Below are 17,015 nucleotides of genomic sequence, written 5' to 3' on the forward strand. Positions count from 1 at the left end.
ACTACTATTCAAAACATTTTAATTTTTCTAAAACAAAACTATAGTTCAGTTTTTATTTTCCAGATAACCCCAGCCTAGACTATTAACTCCAGGATAGCAGAGACCTTCGTTGTACTGATTTTCTAAGCTTCCGTCTCACCCAGGTGTATCCCCGGCGTGGTCTGGCAGTTAGAGAAGCGAATTGATTGGACAAGGCCTGTGTCCTCATGGAGCTAATGACCCGAAGCCTAAGTCTCTGCAGAGAAGAGACACTAAGAAGAGTCTGCTCTAAGAAGAGCAGACAGAAGAAGGCCTTTTAAAGCCCCCGGCTTCTACAGAGCGGGAAGTACTGCAGTTCAGATGGCTTGAGCCCAGACCCCGCGGGTGGAATCCGGGAAACCAGACTCTTTCATTGGACAGTCCGGATCGGGAGAATCCAAAGTGGCGGGGGTGGGGGGTGGGCTGCGATGTGCTGTCACAGGAGTAGTCAGAAGATTACAGAGTGGATATCCAGGCCAAAAAGAGAACTAAAAAAGCGTTAACTTGAATAATCTTCTAAATACTCCCTTACGAAATTATACATCTCCGTATCCTATGTCTTGGAGGAATTGGACTGGCCCAACCTCCACGGAGCAGTAGAGCGCAGCCGGTCGTCTAGAGAGTCCTTCACGTAAGAGACGTGGGAAAGAGTGTCGCAGGGAAAGCTGGGCCACTGCCGCTGTCTGCCACCATCTTGCTTTCTTCTAAGGCGGCAGTGACCGCGGCTCAGAACAGTCTTGAGCAATGAAGCTGTTAACCAGAGCCGGGGCCCTCTCGGTGAGCACAGCTGGCGGGCTTGGGAAAGGGTTGGAAAGCAGATGGTCAGCAAGGTCATACGGACCGGAGTTGCCTGGTTTGGGGCCCTTGGGCGCTGGGCTTCGTTCTGCCCTTCAGCTGAACCCTGCAGGCCAACTGGGCTCCAGGCTGGGTGGGTCAGGCGTTGGAAGGCCCGCTCGTGCTCTGAGCAGAGGAGACCTAATGCAGGAAAACGTGCAGAGTTGAGAGAGAGAGGGCTTGAGAGCAGAGGTGAAGCGATTCGGTGGAGACACCTTTGAAGGTCATTGCTGCACTTGCGTGCAGGTGAAGAAGCCCGCGAAATATGGGTCGCAGGAGGCCGATGTAGACCTAGTCCCCCATCCCTACCCTATCAGCTGCTGCCTTTGTTTCTTGGCATATCATGTAGCATCAGCTGCCCCAACTGTTAAATGGGCTTATGAGTAAAATCATAAGAAAAAAAATGAGCTAATACCTGTATAGCGTTTTTCAGTGAACCTGGAACTTGATTGTTACTGTCGTGTCATGGCTGCATAAAGTGTGCTTTTCTTGATCTTGTTTTAATATTATCCAGGAGGGGTTCTTGGCCCTCCCTTTAGAGCTTCTTAAGGCTCCTCCTCCATGTCCGAGTGACACATAGCTGTCACTTGGAGAAAACTCCAGTATCGGTGTTATATCATTGTGGACTGGTGGTTATCAAGAGGGGACAGTTTCAACCTCTGAGTTTAAAACAACTCTTCGAGGCCAATTTTGCCCCCAGAGGACATTTGGCAATATCTAAAGACATTTTTGGTTGTGACAACCTGAGGGGCGGGGGAGTGCTACTGCTGAACATCCTTCAGAGCTCAGAGGTACCCACAACAGAGTTATCCAGCTAAAAATACCAGGAGAGCCTGGGTTGCTAAGTAACGTAGTACTAGAAGCTTCTGAAAAACCAGGGAATGGAGTTTCCAGGTACTTAATATTTAAATATATAAACTATGAATTATACAAATGACCATGATTTAGACTGTAATTCTCTTAGCCTTCTTAGCACCCCAAACTAACCGGTGATTTTAATAACCCTTAGAGGGAAGTCCAGTTGGACTGGCAAAAGAGCTCAAAACCTCCTCCTCATTCATTCCATCCTCACCTTTCAGTAGAAAAAAGAACTCAAAGGTAACAGAGTTGAAGAGGACCAATGTAAACAAATTGCAGTAAGCTTGAAAGCAATTGTTGTTTCTACTTAAAGCGTTTACTTTACATAAGAATAAACTTATACATCTTTTGTTATTAAAACAAAATAGTAATTGTATGGACAGTTACTAGGATAAATCTTTGCAACAGGTTTGACTGGAACAAATTATAGAAAGTACGTTATCAACAAAGTGTCACTGCTCAGGCACATTTGAGAGGAGAGCACCTAAATCTACCTTAGCGACTGATGTGCCCACATATCTTAATTTTTTTACTTTTTGGAAAAATCAAAAGCTAGAAACACTAGTAGAGTTAACTGTACCACACCCAGTGAATGAAATTGTTGATAATAAAGCAAAGCTAATGGTAATTTATAATTTGAAAGTGCTAAGGAAAGTTATGACCAACCTAGACAGCATATTAAAAAGCAGAGACATCACTTTGTCAACAAAGGTCCGTCTAGTCAAGGCTATGGTTTTTCCAGTAGTCACATATGGATGTGAGAGTTGGACTATAAAGAAAGCTGAGCGCAGAAGAATTGATGCTTTTGAACTGTGGTGTTGGAGAAGACTCTTGAGAGTCCCTTGGACTGCAAGGAGATCTAACCAGTCCATCCTAAAGGAAATCAGTCCTGGGTGTTCACTGGAAGGATTGATGTTGAAGCTGAAACTCCAATACTTTGGCCACCTGATGCAAAGAGCTGACTCGTTTGAAAAGACCCTGATGTTAGGAAAGATTGAAGGGAGGAGGAAAAGGGCGGATGACAGAGAATGAGATGGTTAGATGATATCACCAACTCAATGGACATGAGTTTGGGTAAACTTCAGCAGTTGGTTGATGGACAGGGAATCCTGGGGGTCACGTGGTCGCAGAGAGTCGGACACAACCGAGGACTGAACTGAACTGAGCAGCAAATGAAAACTAGGAACCAACTTTTTGACAGTACAGCATTGAAGCTGAATACACAACCAGCAGCCCTCCTGGACAACATGAAGTACGATGCAGCCTCTGAGGGGCTCCTTGGGAAACTCAGGCAGCATGTTCATTTAATCCTGGGAGTACTAAGGTTTAATTCTCAACATCTCCACTAGTAATCTTATGATCCTTAGACATAATCAAAATTAATTCTGTGGCATTGTATATCATTTGCCAAAAAAAAGCTGAATAAAATTACACATTTTTGATTCGTTATCTGACATGTAAGAGGATCCCTTCCCATGGCTGCATATTACATTTTGAGAATCTGCTGTGGGTGTACCTATTGTTAATCTCAGGATATATTAGTCAAAGAAGATAAAAAAAAAAAAAACCTTTAGTTGTGTAGTCTTAATGTAGCACAAAAGAGAGTGAAGATACTATGGGAAATATTTGGGGCTTGGATGAAGTTTTCTTTGATATGCTTCTTAAAGGTTACTAAAATAATTTAAGGAAATGAAGTCATTGGAAAGTAGACTAAAAAGATGAGACTCTTTAGGCAGATAAGAGAAGCAGTAATGCTGAAATCTATAAAAGGGTATGAATGTGGCTATTCCACACTTTTTGAAAAAGTTCCAAAGCATTAGAGCCTAGAAAGGACCACTGGGAGCTCTAGTAAGGTTGTTAAAGGGTAAAATAAAATGCAGTGAATCTTTATATAAGAAATGAACATGTTCAACTCAGCGTTTCTTCTAGCTCTACAGATCACAAATAGAGATTTAAGAGTGGCATGGGTAAACTGGTGGGTTAGTTAATACGTTAATCAGCTGAATCCTCCCATGGAGTTTTTTTACCACTGAACACCCTCTATTGCTTGGGCCAACTCAGATACAATGCACTCTCCTTTTGAGAAATGTGGTAACCTGTCTTTTTTTGTATTTAGAGATTTTATTCCCTCAAAGTTGCTCCTAAAGCAAAAGCCACAGCAGCCCCTGCAGGAGTGCCTCAACATCCTCAGGACCTCGAGGTTAGTCCCCTGAGTTACTCACTGGACACAGACGCCTTACTGTTCTTGGTAATATAAAGACATTCATCACATCCCTGATTTATTTTATATACAGTTTACCAGGTTACCAAATGGTTTAGTGATTGCTTCCCTTGAAAACTATGCTCCTGCATCAAGAATTGGTTTGTTCATTAAAGCAGGCAGCAGATACGAGAACTTCAACAATTTAGGAACTTCTCATTTGCTTCGTCTTGCATCCAGTTTGGTAAGCATCTTTACTACTTCTGTGTGTTTAGAAATCTGTGATATCTTGGTGCTACAGAGAAGAAAAACTAAAAGCAGCACCCCTATGTTAGTTTCCTGGAGCTGCCATAACAAATTACTTCAAACAGTCTGGCTTAAACAACAGGAGTTTATCCTGTCGCAGTTCTAGAGGCTAGAAGTCAAAGTCATGGTGTCAGTAGAGCCATACTCCCTCTGAAGGCTCTAGGAAGAATCTTGCCTTTGTGTCACCCACAGCTTCTGGTGGTTGCCAGCAGTCCTTTTCATTCCTTGGCTTGCAGCTGCATCATTCCAATATTGCCCCTGATTTCATGTGGCCCTGTCTGTCTGTGTTTCTGTGTCCAAATATCCCTCTTACTGAAGGGCACTCTTAGCCAGCATGACCTCATTTTAAATATTTACATCTGCAAAGGCTATTTCCAAACAGGGTCACTTTTGTAGGTTCTTGCGTAGACATGAATTTTAGTACAGACCTCTAATATAGCATGAAAAATCACAGGATACTTATCATAGAGAAGCAGTAAATTAGCGCCCATCCAGATGTTCATGCTAGAGCATAAGGAATCAGTAAAAAGACAACATTTTTAGGGTGGCGAGACACATGTACATCCATGGCTGATTCATGTCGATATATGGCAAAAACCACCACAATATTGTAATTAGCTTCCAATTAAAATAAATTAATTAATTTTTTAAACAATAAAAGAATCATGTACCAAAAAAGGACATTTTTAATTTTTAAAAAGAAGTGCCAGAAATTGAAAGAAAATTACTTTTTCCCATATGCAAATCGCTTTCACAATAGATTGATGAATCCAACAAGCATGTATTTGATAACTGAATTTTTATCTGAATGTGCTTTATATAAAAATCTATACTTGTGCTTTTGGGTCAACTTTGTTGGGTATTTCTTAAAAGGAGGCAGTATTTTTAGTTAGTGTTCCTTTTGAATTTAATGACAGACATTAGATTTTGACATAAAGTGATGTTTGGCAAACTTGGCATTAAAAACTACCAAAAATGGTTGTTTTTTTCTTTTCCAAGACTACAAAAGGAGCTTCATCTTTCAAGATAACCCGTGGAATTGAAGCAGTTGGTGGTAAATTAAGGTTTGTTAAAAATAAATAATCGGAAATAATGAAAACACCAGAAGATGATCAGTTGTAAAGGAACTTTTCTCGTGTTATCAAGGTGGTTAACAGTTTCTTAAGGCACAAGAAGGAAAAGACTGATGAATTTGACTGCATAAATGTAAAACATCTTTATGCCTGAAAGTAAAAATCTAAGTAACTAAAAGTAGGTATTTGTAACATATGTAATATGGAGAGGATTATTTGGAAAAATAAAGAACTGCAAATTAGGAAAACAACCAAAGAGTAAATGGATAGGAACAAAGATAGGAATAGGCTGTTCCCAGAAGAGGAGGCCAGAAACAATGATCTTTACTTATAATCAACAGTTCAATACCATTTTATACTGCTGGTGGGAGTATGAGTTGATACAGCTACTTAGGAAAGAATCAAGAAATATCAGTTAATATTAAAAATGAGCATATTCTACAACCTAACAGTTTTTAATCCACATGCACAAAGGAATTCTTTATGTTGTGACTGGAAACAATCTAAATGCCTGTTTTTAAAGAGGTGGATAAGTAAAGTATGATACAATAATATGCTGGGACTACTACAGTTAGGAATGAACAGCAGTTAAGAAATGAATTCAGTCTGTATCAACATGGCAGACTTAACAAAATGTTTTGTGGAAAACAAGTTTTAAGATTTTTTGGAGGTATGAGGAGGTTTTTAACAAAATAATATATAATGCTTATAATTATGTTTGTCTCAAGTGGGAGAAAGTGTGAGAGCCTAGGAAGGATACAAAGAGATCTTCAACTTTAAAATTGCCTTTTCTTTTTTAAGTTGTGGTAAAATACATATAAGATAAAATTTACCACCTTTAACATGTATAGTTCTATAATAAGTGTCATTGAGCAACCATCACCACCACCCATCTCCAGAATGTTTTCATCTTCCCCAACCCAAATTCTGTAGCTATTAAACACTACCTTCCCTTCCCTCAGCCCCAGGCAAGCACCATTCTGTGTTGTTTCCATGATTTTGACTAGGTACCTCATATCAGTGGAATCAGACAGTATTTGTTACCTTTTCATGACTGACTGACTTCACTGAGCAAAATGTTTTCAAGGTTTATCCAAGTGTAATATGTCAGGACTTTCTTCCTTTTTGTCAAATTGAAATACTTAACTCTTCTTTTATTTAAGATTTTTTTTAATACTTAAAATCTTTAGTTGAGTGTGCATATTTTTGTTCACTATTACTTATACTTTTTATCCTTCAAAATATTTTTTCCAAAAGATTGATTTCATGAAGATATAAGAGAAAGCTTATTCTTCTGATTTAGATAATTCACTGTAATTTATTTTTGACTCAGCGTGACTTCAACAAGGGAAAACATGGCCTATACTGTGGAATGCCTGCGGGACGATGTGTGAGTACCTGTGATACTTAGTTGCTCAGTTCCACTCTTTTTTTTTTTTTTTAATTTATTTATTTTTTTTTAGTTTTTTATTTTTTAAATTTTAAAATCTTTAATTCTTTCATGCATTCCCAAACATGAACCCCCCTCCCACCTCCCTCCCCATAACATCTTTCTGGGTCATCCCCATGCACCAGCCCCAAGCATGCTACTCTTTTTTTTTTTTTTTCAATGTGGCATGACCTCTGATGTTGGTTTTGGATTATTATTCACAAACTGCCTAAAGTTGAATAAAAAGCATTACAGTTATGTAGAATGGATGTTCATTTTAAATTTTTGACTGGTAACTCTGAGCTTCATGTCTTCTGTAGTGATATTCTAATGGAGTTCCTGCTCAATGTCACCACAGCACCAGAATTTCGACGCTGGGAGGTAGCTGCCCTTCAGTCTCAGCTCAGGATTGACAAAGCTGTGGCTTTTCAGAATCCACAGGCTCGTAAGTGCACTTTTAGATTATATTCGGTTGTTTCTAAGATACTGGGATTTCGAGAAAATCAGTTTTTAGAGAAATAAAACTGCTGTTGAAATTCTTTTTCTCCTTGGGTTTGAAAATACACTTTCCAAAAATTTGTCCACTTTTTAAAACATTGTTCATTTCTAAACATTTGTATTGATTACTTTTCATCGTTAATATGTAAATTTATTATAGAATCCTAGGCCTTTCACCTGTGTTTTATGCCCATCCTCCCACCACTGATTTTTTGTTTTGTTTATTTATTTATTGGTTGCACTGGATCTTCCATGCTGCGTGCAGATTTTATCTAGTGTGGGGGAGCGGGCTTCTCTTGCTGTGGAGCATGGGCTCGAGGCCTGCAGGTTCAGTAGTTGTGGCGCACAGGCTTAGTTGCTCCTCGGCATGTGGAATCTTCCCAGACCAGGGATCAAGCCCATGTACCCTGCATTGGTAGATGGATTCTTAGCACTGTGCCACCTGGAAAGTTCCCTGGTGTTTTTTGTTTTTTAACAGTCTTTTATCTTTAATTGAAGGATAATTACAGTATTGTGGTGGTTTCTGCTTTAAATCAACATGAATCAGCCATATGTGTATATATATGTCCCCTCCCTCCTAAACCTCCCTCCCTGTCCCACCCCTCTAGGTTGTTTCAGAGCACCCCCTGGTGTTTTTTAATGATTGTTTTACTTACACCAAATCTGGCAGCAATTTATTGCTGCTGCTGCTACTTTTACTGTTATATATTACTGCTGTTGTTTAGCCAGCTCCCTTTTATTGGGTTTTTCCAAAGCAATCAACTTAATTTTAAAAAACCTTTTCTGTATTCATGTTTGTGTTTATAGAATGTTTGGTTATATAATCTTGACAAGCATATCTGGCAGAACCAATCTGTAAGATAAAAAAAGCACCACTGATTCTCAGAAGTCATAGGACTTCTGGTAGGAGCAGAAATGTGCAGGTAGCCCACTGAGGTATAAACAGGCGACCAACTGCAGGGGCTCAGAATGGCAGGGACTTCATTCACATGCAGGCCTGTCAAGTGTCTGGAACATAGTGAGTGCTTGACTCCTGTTTGCTCATATTATATTTCATGGTGATAAGTTTATTACCCCAGACCTTTGATAAAAGAAATAGAATAGTAAAATTGTAGAAGAGATGACTTCTCTGTCCTGAGTAGCTTTCTTCCCCACTGGTAGCAGTGAGGCTCCAGCCCTCATCCTTTGTGCCTGAACAGTTATTGTAGTCTCCTGGCTGGTATCTCTCTGCCCAGGCATACCTCTTCAGGTGGATTCTGACATTTATAGGCTGCTATCAGAGAATCTTATTTTTCTCAGCACATTTGACTGGCAGAATTTTAGAAGTTGCTAGAGGTTAAATGATAATAAATTTTCAGTGCTTGAATGCGATGACCAAAGTTGTATAATTGTTTTCGATGCTCTCTACATGTTGTTGTCTTTATTTAAACAATGTTTCTGTAACTGCTTCTTTACTTATTTTACAGACGTCATTGAAAATTTGCATGCTGCCGCTTACAGAAATGCCTTGGCTAATTCCTTATATTGTCCTGATTATAGGATTGGAAAAGTAACACCAGATGAGGTACTGATAAAACACCTTACATTTTTAAATGTGCTCATTTTCACATTAATTTGAATGTTCATCTACCACTCAGTTTTGTTAGCTAATTTTCTTGTCTTCTAATTTTAGAGATTCTCTTGCTTGCTTTTTTTTCCCCATCACTTTGCTGCTTTTTTTTTTTTTTTTTTTTTTTTGGCTATACTACGCAGCTTGTGGGAGCTTAGTTCCCCTACCAGGGATCAAACCCATGTCCCCTGCAATAAAGAGCAGAGTCCTGAACCACCAGGAAATTGCCCATTCATCAACTTGCTTTTTAACTAAAATTCTGTCTGAACAGTTCTTGTGTATCTTTCAGCTAAAAAAAAAAAAGTGTTTATTATGAAAGGGGCAATTCCCTGGTGGGGAGTTACAGAAATTTCAGAATTACGTTCTGAACAGAAATTTCATTCATTCATACTTTATGAATTCATTACAGAAATTTCATTCATAATTTATGAATAGAGTATATTAAGGGGTCCCATTTTTCAAAAAGTAAGGTGTGTGTATCATAGACAAATGCCAAGATATTAACCATGATTATCAAAGTTACTAGCATTTTTAAAATGTATCCCTAGGCTAAAGGAAATTCTAAAGAAATTGGTGCTGGAACACTTTGAGCAAAAGCAGCATTCAGTAGAAAAACATCACCAGGAAAAAAATATATGACTTTCCAAGATGGCTCCATAGATGGAGACAGCATTCGTTTTAGGGCACAAATTCTAAATAAACTGAGCTTCAGCAAGTCTAAACATTAGTCAGGGAACCTTGTATGCCACCCCCTTGCCATGAATTTTTAACACCGCAGGTATACTGTATATCTATTTATGCACTGTATGTATATTTGTACTTTATATATGAAGGATTTTCTTTTTTTTTTTTTCCCTTCCCCTAAGAAGTAATTTTCACTCTCTTGGGAACAGTAATATAGTTGAGAATGCATGTTTTAGCCCTACTTTTATATAAAGATTCCAAGATCTCACATTGAATCTACTGTATAAGCCTATATTAGTAGGGAGACATTAACGAATATTTTTTAAGCTCCCAAAATAATTCTGTAGTCATCCAAGTTGGAAAACCTGGTATAGACAGTAACTTAATAGCAAAAAAATCTTCAGACAGGCAAGAGGAATATAGTGATATAACTGTTAACTCTACTGTAGAGTGTTAACGACAGTGCTTTATTACTACCTGTATAAAGATGAACCTGATGTACTACTTAAATCACATTATAATAAAAATCATAAACTTCGTCCCATTTCTTCAAGTTCAAGCCAATATGTGCTCTTATTTTGGTTTTGTTTTTTCATTAACAGCTTCATTGAGATGTAATTTACATACCATACAGTTCACCATTTAAAATGCACAATTCAGGTTTTTATTCTATTCACAGAGTTACATAACCATCACCACATTCAGTTCTAGCAATGGTTTTTAAAAGCTCAATTTAACTCAGTACTGGGAAGTCCCTTATAGTTTATTACAGCAGCTTTTAAGCCTGTTTATTTTCTGCTAAACTGCACTTTGACATTTTTATAGTTCTTTATATTTATACCAGTATAACCAGATAAATGTTTTTACTTTCTCAGTTACATGACTATGTACAGAATCATTTTACAAGTGCAAGAATGGCTTTGATTGGACTTGGTAAGTTGGCAATTACCTGCATGTCAGTTTGCTTCTTTTAAGAGTAGTTCTTTTAACTGACAAACATAGAAAACAGACTTATGGTTGCCAAGGGGGAAGCACGGGAAAGGGTTGGTTTGGGAAGAGCAGATGCAACCTATTATGTATAGAACAGATAAACAACAGGATCCTGTGTTATAACACAGGAAGCTATATTCAATGAGAAGGTAGAATTATCCTTGAAACTGTAAAATCAGATACTATCATATGTAACTGTGTATATATACATCTTTTACAGTTATATCAACATCTAGATAACTTACAGTTCCATGTTTCTTGGCTCCCAGAGAAAGTGGTAGATAGTCAGGAAATTCCCTGAGGTTGCTGACTTTTCCTTTTGTAATTGTTGGGGTAGTGAAGGGGACACCTTTCCAGTGCATTGTAATTCTATCACTATATTGGTAACCAGCCTCAATTTATAATATACTCACTTGGGTATTTTCTTAAATTCTGATTACACAATTCTCCATATGTTGTTCTGTCTCATTTTAGAAAGTGGTTAATCGAAAAAAGAGAAACTAAGGTGCACTCTTAGTAGATGCTGCACTTATAGTTAAGAATAAAGATATTGTTTCATTGTCTCTGTATGAGTTACTTTAAAAAAGAGTAGTGCCTTAAGCTATAATTATGTGATTACTGGATTGAACAAAATTTGAGAACTACCCTGTTTTATGTCAGAAAGTCAGTATATGATAGGATTTTTATGCACATAATTTTTTAAATTTATTTGGCTGTGCTGGATCTTTGTTGCTGCATAGCCTTTTCTCTAGTTGCAGAGAGCGGAGGCTACTCTCTAGTTGTAATGCACAGGCTCCTCACTGTGATCACTTCTCTTGTTGCCGAGCACAGGCTGTAAGTCTTCAGTAGTTGTGGCGCACAGGCTTAGGTGCCCCGCAACGTTTGAGATCTTTGCAGATCGAGGATCAATCCCAGACCTGTGTCTCCTGCATTCGCATGCAGATTCTTTATCACTGAGGCACCAGGGAAGCCCTGATAGGATTTTAATAGCTAGTCTTTCATGGAAACAACCGGAATGTCCACTGACAAATGAATGGATGAGGAAGATATGGTACATATACACAATAGAATATTATTCAGCCATTAAAAAGAATGGAATAATGCCACTTGCAGCAACATGATGGATGTAAACATTATCATATTAAGTGAAGTAAGTCAGAAAGAGAAAGAAGTACCACATGATACCACTTACACGTGGAATCTAAAATACAGCACTAATGAACATATCTGTGAAACAGAAACGGACGCCTAGAGAACAGAATTGTGGTTGCTGAGGGGTGTCAGGGAGGGAAGATTGGGAATTTGGGATTAGTAGATGCAAACTAGTATAGATAGAATGTATAAGCAACAAGGTCCTACTATATAGCACAGAGAACTATATTCAGTTTCCTGTGATAAACCATAATGAAAAAGTATATGTATAACTGAATCACTTTCCTGTACAACAGAAATTAACACAACATTGTTAATCAGCTATACATCAATAAAATTTTTAAAATATCCTCAACACAGTTTTATAGCATGTAAATAAATCCTCCACAACTCTGAAAAGAAAAAGGCTAGTCTTTTTTTTTAAGTACTAACTTTTAAATTCATTACAGTATTTGCAAAACCTATGACAAAAGGCAAATTTCTCTAAGCAAAGAGCTTTTTACAAAGAGCTTTTAAGTACAGTTTAATAGAGAAATCGACAAAGGGATGAACAAACAATTCATGCAAAAAGTGTATTATGTGTGTATACAATTATTGTAAAAGATGTAATAACTAAGAAATTTTTAATCTGTGAAGTTGGCAAAAATTAAAAGATTGACACTACCCAGTATTAACCAAGGTATGGAGAAATAGGCACTCAAAAATTATTGGTAGGAGTGTAAACTGGTACATTTTTGGAGGTCTATTTTAAGAATTTACCCTTCAGAAATATTTTGATAAGTTTACAAAAGAATATTGTTTGCAGTAGTTGGATTCTGTTCATTTGTTTTATAAATAATAATTGAGGTATAATTCACATTGTGTAAAATTCACCTTTCTAAAATGTGTAGTTTGTGGTTTTTAGATACTCAGAGTTGTGCAGCTATTGCCACTATCTAATTTCAGAACATTTTCATCATCCCCAGAAGAAACCCCATACTCATTAGCAGTTACTCCTCATTCCACCTCCTTGCATCCGACAACTGGCAGTCTACTTTTTATCTGTAGAGAGCTGACTATTCTGGACATTTCATACAAAGAGAATTATACAGTAATAGCTTCTGCAACTGACTTCTTCCACTTAGTCACTTAGCATAATGTTTTTAAGGTACATCCATACTACAGCATGTACAAATGTTCCGTTCCCTTTTCTGGCTGAAAAACATTTCATTACATTTTGTTCATTCACCATTTGGACATTTGGGTTGTTCCTGCATGTTTTAGCTATTAAGAATATAAACATTCACGTGTAAGTTTTTTAACAAAATATCTTTTTCATTCTTTTGGGTGTATACGTAGGAGTAGAATTGCTAGGATTAGGATATAGGATATCTCTCTATTTAACACTTTGAAGAACTATGAAACTGTTTTCCAAAGCAGTTGAACCCATTTTATTTTCCCACCAACAGTGTATAAGGATTCCAACTTCTCCACATCCTCACCAATATGTACTGTCATATGTCTTATGAGGTGGTATCCCATTGTGGTTTTTGATTGTAGTGATTGATAACATTGAACAACTTTTTTTGTGCTTCTTGGCTGTTTATGTGTCTCCTTTGGAGAAATGTTCGTTCAAGTGCTTGCCATTTTTTAATTGGGTTGTTTGTTCTTCATTGTTGAGTTGTAAGAGTATTTTATGTATTCTGGATACTAATCCTTACCAGATACATGATTTGCAAATATTTTTCCCATTTTGTGGAGTATCTCTTCGTTCCTTTTAAAAATGCCTCTTGGTGCTTATTGCAGTATTGTGCAAGCATCAGTCATGTCCATCAGGAAGAGATTGATTAAATAAATAATGGTACATCAGTATAATAGAATTCTTTATAACCATTAAATGTTTGGTGTAGTCCACTCAGAAGTAAATTACAAAAGACAATTTAGAAACTATCAATAGAAGACACCATTTTAAAAATAAAAAGGATAATATTAGTATTTACATAGGAAAAAGGTTCTAGATGAATATATAATAAAGCTGTAAATGCATATCTCTGTAAGAGCATTATAATATTTTAATTATATAATGAAGCATTTTTAAAATAGTAGGTATTTACAATTGTGTTTTAGAAATTCTGGTTCTGTAGTGTTTTTTGTTTTTGTTTCTACTGACAGGTGTGAGTCATCCTGTTCTAAAGCAGGTTGCTGAACAGTTTCTTAACATAAGGGGTGGCCTTGGTTTATCTGGTGCAAAAGCCAAGTACCGTGGAGGTAAGCATTTTGTTCTGTTACGGTTAATTTACCAGGATGCCGCCTCTCCCCCACAATAGCATATTGGAGTATAATAGGCCTGATTGTTTACTACTAAACAGTATCAATGTGGAAAGAGAGAGAATCATTGTGGAAAGTATCAATTGCTTGGGTATTATGTGTTAAGTATGTTTGTGAATGTGTTGGGGGAAGGACAGGATAGCAAGGAGAAGACCAGGCCAGAGAAATGCTTCATCTTAATGCAGTAATACCATCTAATAGAGAATATTGAAGAATAAAACCAAAAAATGCTTTCTTCTTTGCTCTTTCTTTACATGGCCCCAGGTGAAATTCGAGAACAGAATGGAGACAGTCTCGTCCATGCTGCTCTTGTAGCAGAGAGTGCAGCCATAGGAAGTGCAGAAGCAAATGCGTTCAGTGTTCTCCAGCACGTCCTCGGTGCTGGACCACATGTTAAGAGGGGCAGCAATGCCACCAGCTCTCTGTACCAGGCTGTTGCCAAGGGAGTTCACCAGCCATTTGATGTGAGTCTGAACAGTGAACATCTTTCCTTTTGTTTTCAAAGGCTTAATGTTTATAGTGTTGTCCTGGGAACTTGATCTAAGTGTTAATCTGCTTTTAAAATTTAAGATGACTCAAAGAAAATCTTTGTAAAATTGAAGAAGCAGCCAGGCTTAATTTTAGTACGTTAGTGGGTCTATCAAAAACTTACTGTTATTCTAATATAAAAATAAGAATTGAATGCTTAAAAAATCCAAAATTCCACTCTCTCTTGGAGTTTGCTCAACTTCATGTCCATAAACTTCATGTCCATGAACTTCATGTTCATGTCACCGTGCTTATTTAACTTACATGCAGAGTATATCATGAGAAACGCTGGGCTGGAAGAAGCACAAGCTGGAAGGAATCAAGATTGCCAGGAGAAATATCAATAACCTCAGATATGCAGGTGACGCCACCCTTATGGCAGAAAGTGAGGAAGAACTAAAGAGCCTCTTGATGAAAGTGAAAAAGTTGGCTTTAAAGCTCAACATTCAGAAAACTAAGATCATGGCATCTGGTCCCATCACTTCATGGCAGATAGATGGGCACACAGTGTCAGACTTTATTTTTCTGGGCGCCAAAAGCACTGCAGATGGTGATTGCAGCCATGAAATTAAAAAACACTCCTTGGAAGAAAAGTTATGACCGACCTAGAGAGCATATTAAAAAGCAGAGATATTACTTTGCCAACAAAGGTCTGTCTAGTCAAGGCTATGGTTTTTCCAGTGGTCATGTATAGATGTGAGAGTTGGACTATAAAGAAAGCTGAACACAGAAGAATTGATGCTTTTGAGCTGTGATGTTGGAGAAGACTCTTGAGAGTCCCTTGGACTGCAAGGAGATCAACCAATCCATCCTAAAGGAGATCAGTCCTGGGTGTTCGTTGGAAGGACTGATGTTGAAGTTGAAACTCCAATACTTTGGCCACCTGATGCGAAGAGCTGACTCATTTGAAAAGACAAATGAGGATACTGATACTGGGAAAGATTAAGGGCAGGAGGAGAAGGGGACGACAGAGGATGAGATGGCTGGATGGCATCACCGACTCAATGGACATGGGTTTTGGTGGACTCCGGAAGTTCATGATGGACAGGGAGGCCTGGCGTGCTGCGGTTCATGGGGTCACAGAGTCGGACACGGCTGAGCGACTAAACTGAACTGAATGTCCATTAAGTCGGTGGTTCTGCCTAACAGACTCATCCTCTGCTGCCCACTTCTTTTGCCTTCAATCTGTCCAAGCATCAGAATCTTTTCCAATAAGTCAGTTGTTTGCATCAGGTGGCCAAAGTATTAGAGCTTCAGTTCAGTTCAGTTCAGTGAACTTAACTGAAGTTTAAGCTTCAGCAATAGTTTAGGATTGACTGGTTTGATCTCCTTGCCGTCCAAGGGACTCTCAAGAGTCTTCTCCAGCACCACAATTCAAAAGCATCAGTTCTTTGGCGCTCAGCCTTCTTTATGGTCCAACTCTCATATCCATACATGACTACAGGAAAAACCATAGCTTTGACTATATGGACTTTAGCAAAGTGATGTCTCCAGTTTTTAATAGCTATCTAGGTTTGTCTTAGTTTTCTTGCCCTGGGGCAAGCGTCTTACTTTCATGGCTGCAGTCATCGTCCACAGTGATTTAGGAGCCTACTCTTTCACCCTCATTCGGTTTGCTTTCTACCATCACGGAGGTATCATCAGCTTGTGATACATCAAGCCTGGCATTTCGCATGATGCACTCTGCATATATAGCCTTGGTTGCACTCCTGTCCCAATTTTGAACTAACACCAAAAAAAGGTGTCCTTTTCATCATAGGGAGTCAAGAGATACCTAGAATAACAGGCAAGTCTGGCCTTGGAGTACAAAATGAAACAGGGCAAAGGCTAACAGAGTTTTGTCAAGAGAACACTTTAGTCATAGCAAACACCCTTTCCAGCAATACAAGAGAAGGCTGTTCACATGGACATCACCAGATGGTTAGTACCAAAATCAGATTGATTATATTCTTTGCAGCCAAAGATGAAGAAGTTCTGTGTAGTCAACAAAAAACAAGACTATGGCTCAAATCATGAGCTCCTTATTGCAAAATTAAGGCTTAAATCGAAGACAGTAGGGAAAACCACTGGCCATTCAGGTATGACCTAAATCAAATCCCCTATGATTACACACTGGAGGTGATGAATAGATTCAGAGGATTATATCTGGTAGACAGAGTGCCTGAAGAACTATGGATGTAGCTTCGTAACATTGTATAGGAGGCAGTGACCAAAACTGTCCCAAAGAAATGCAGGAATGCAGCGTGGTTGAGGAGGCTTTACAAATAGCTCAATGAAGAAGAGAAGTGAAAGGCAAGGGAGAAAGGGAAAGATGTACCCAAAACTGAATGCAGAGTTCAGAGAACAACAAAGAGAGAGATGAGAAGGCCTTCTTAAATGGACAGTGAAATAGAGGAAAACACTAGAATGGAAAAGACCAGCAAGCTCTTCAAGAGATTGGAGATACTACGTGAACTTTTCACGCAAGGATGGACACCATAAAGGACAGAAACAGTAAGGACCTAACAGAAGCAGAAGAGATTAAGAAGG

General features: G+C 38.3%; 1 protein-coding gene across 2 annotated transcripts in view; it reads left to right on the forward strand.

The window, feature by feature from the left end:
• The window catches only part of UQCRC2 (ubiquinol-cytochrome c reductase core protein 2), a 26,363-nt gene continuing 9,348 nt past the window's right edge, over positions 1–17,015 (forward strand). Inside the window, exons 1-10 of one of the 2 annotated variants that reach the window (XM_069570316.1) lie at positions 1–795; positions 3,827–3,910; positions 4,005–4,154; positions 5,216–5,280; positions 6,623–6,679; positions 7,039–7,163; positions 8,683–8,780; positions 10,385–10,442; positions 13,803–13,898; positions 14,223–14,422. In XM_069570316.1, coding sequence (XP_069426417.1) covers positions 763–795; positions 3,827–3,910; positions 4,005–4,154; positions 5,216–5,280; positions 6,623–6,679; positions 7,039–7,163; positions 8,683–8,780; positions 10,385–10,442; positions 13,803–13,898; positions 14,223–14,422 — 966 coding nt within the window. In that variant the 5' untranslated portion in view covers positions 1–762. The remainder of the gene's footprint in view (positions 796–3,826; positions 3,911–4,004; positions 4,155–5,215; positions 5,281–6,622; positions 6,680–7,038; positions 7,164–8,682; positions 8,781–10,384; positions 10,443–13,802; positions 13,899–14,222; positions 14,423–17,015) is intronic. The other variant, XM_069570317.1, reaches the window with a different exon arrangement.

The sequence above is a fragment of the Ovis canadensis genome, chromosome 24 (assembly GCF_042477335.2).
Source record: "Ovis canadensis isolate MfBH-ARS-UI-01 breed Bighorn chromosome 24, ARS-UI_OviCan_v2, whole genome shotgun sequence".
Taxonomy (NCBI): Eukaryota; Metazoa; Chordata; class Mammalia; order Artiodactyla; family Bovidae; genus Ovis; species Ovis canadensis.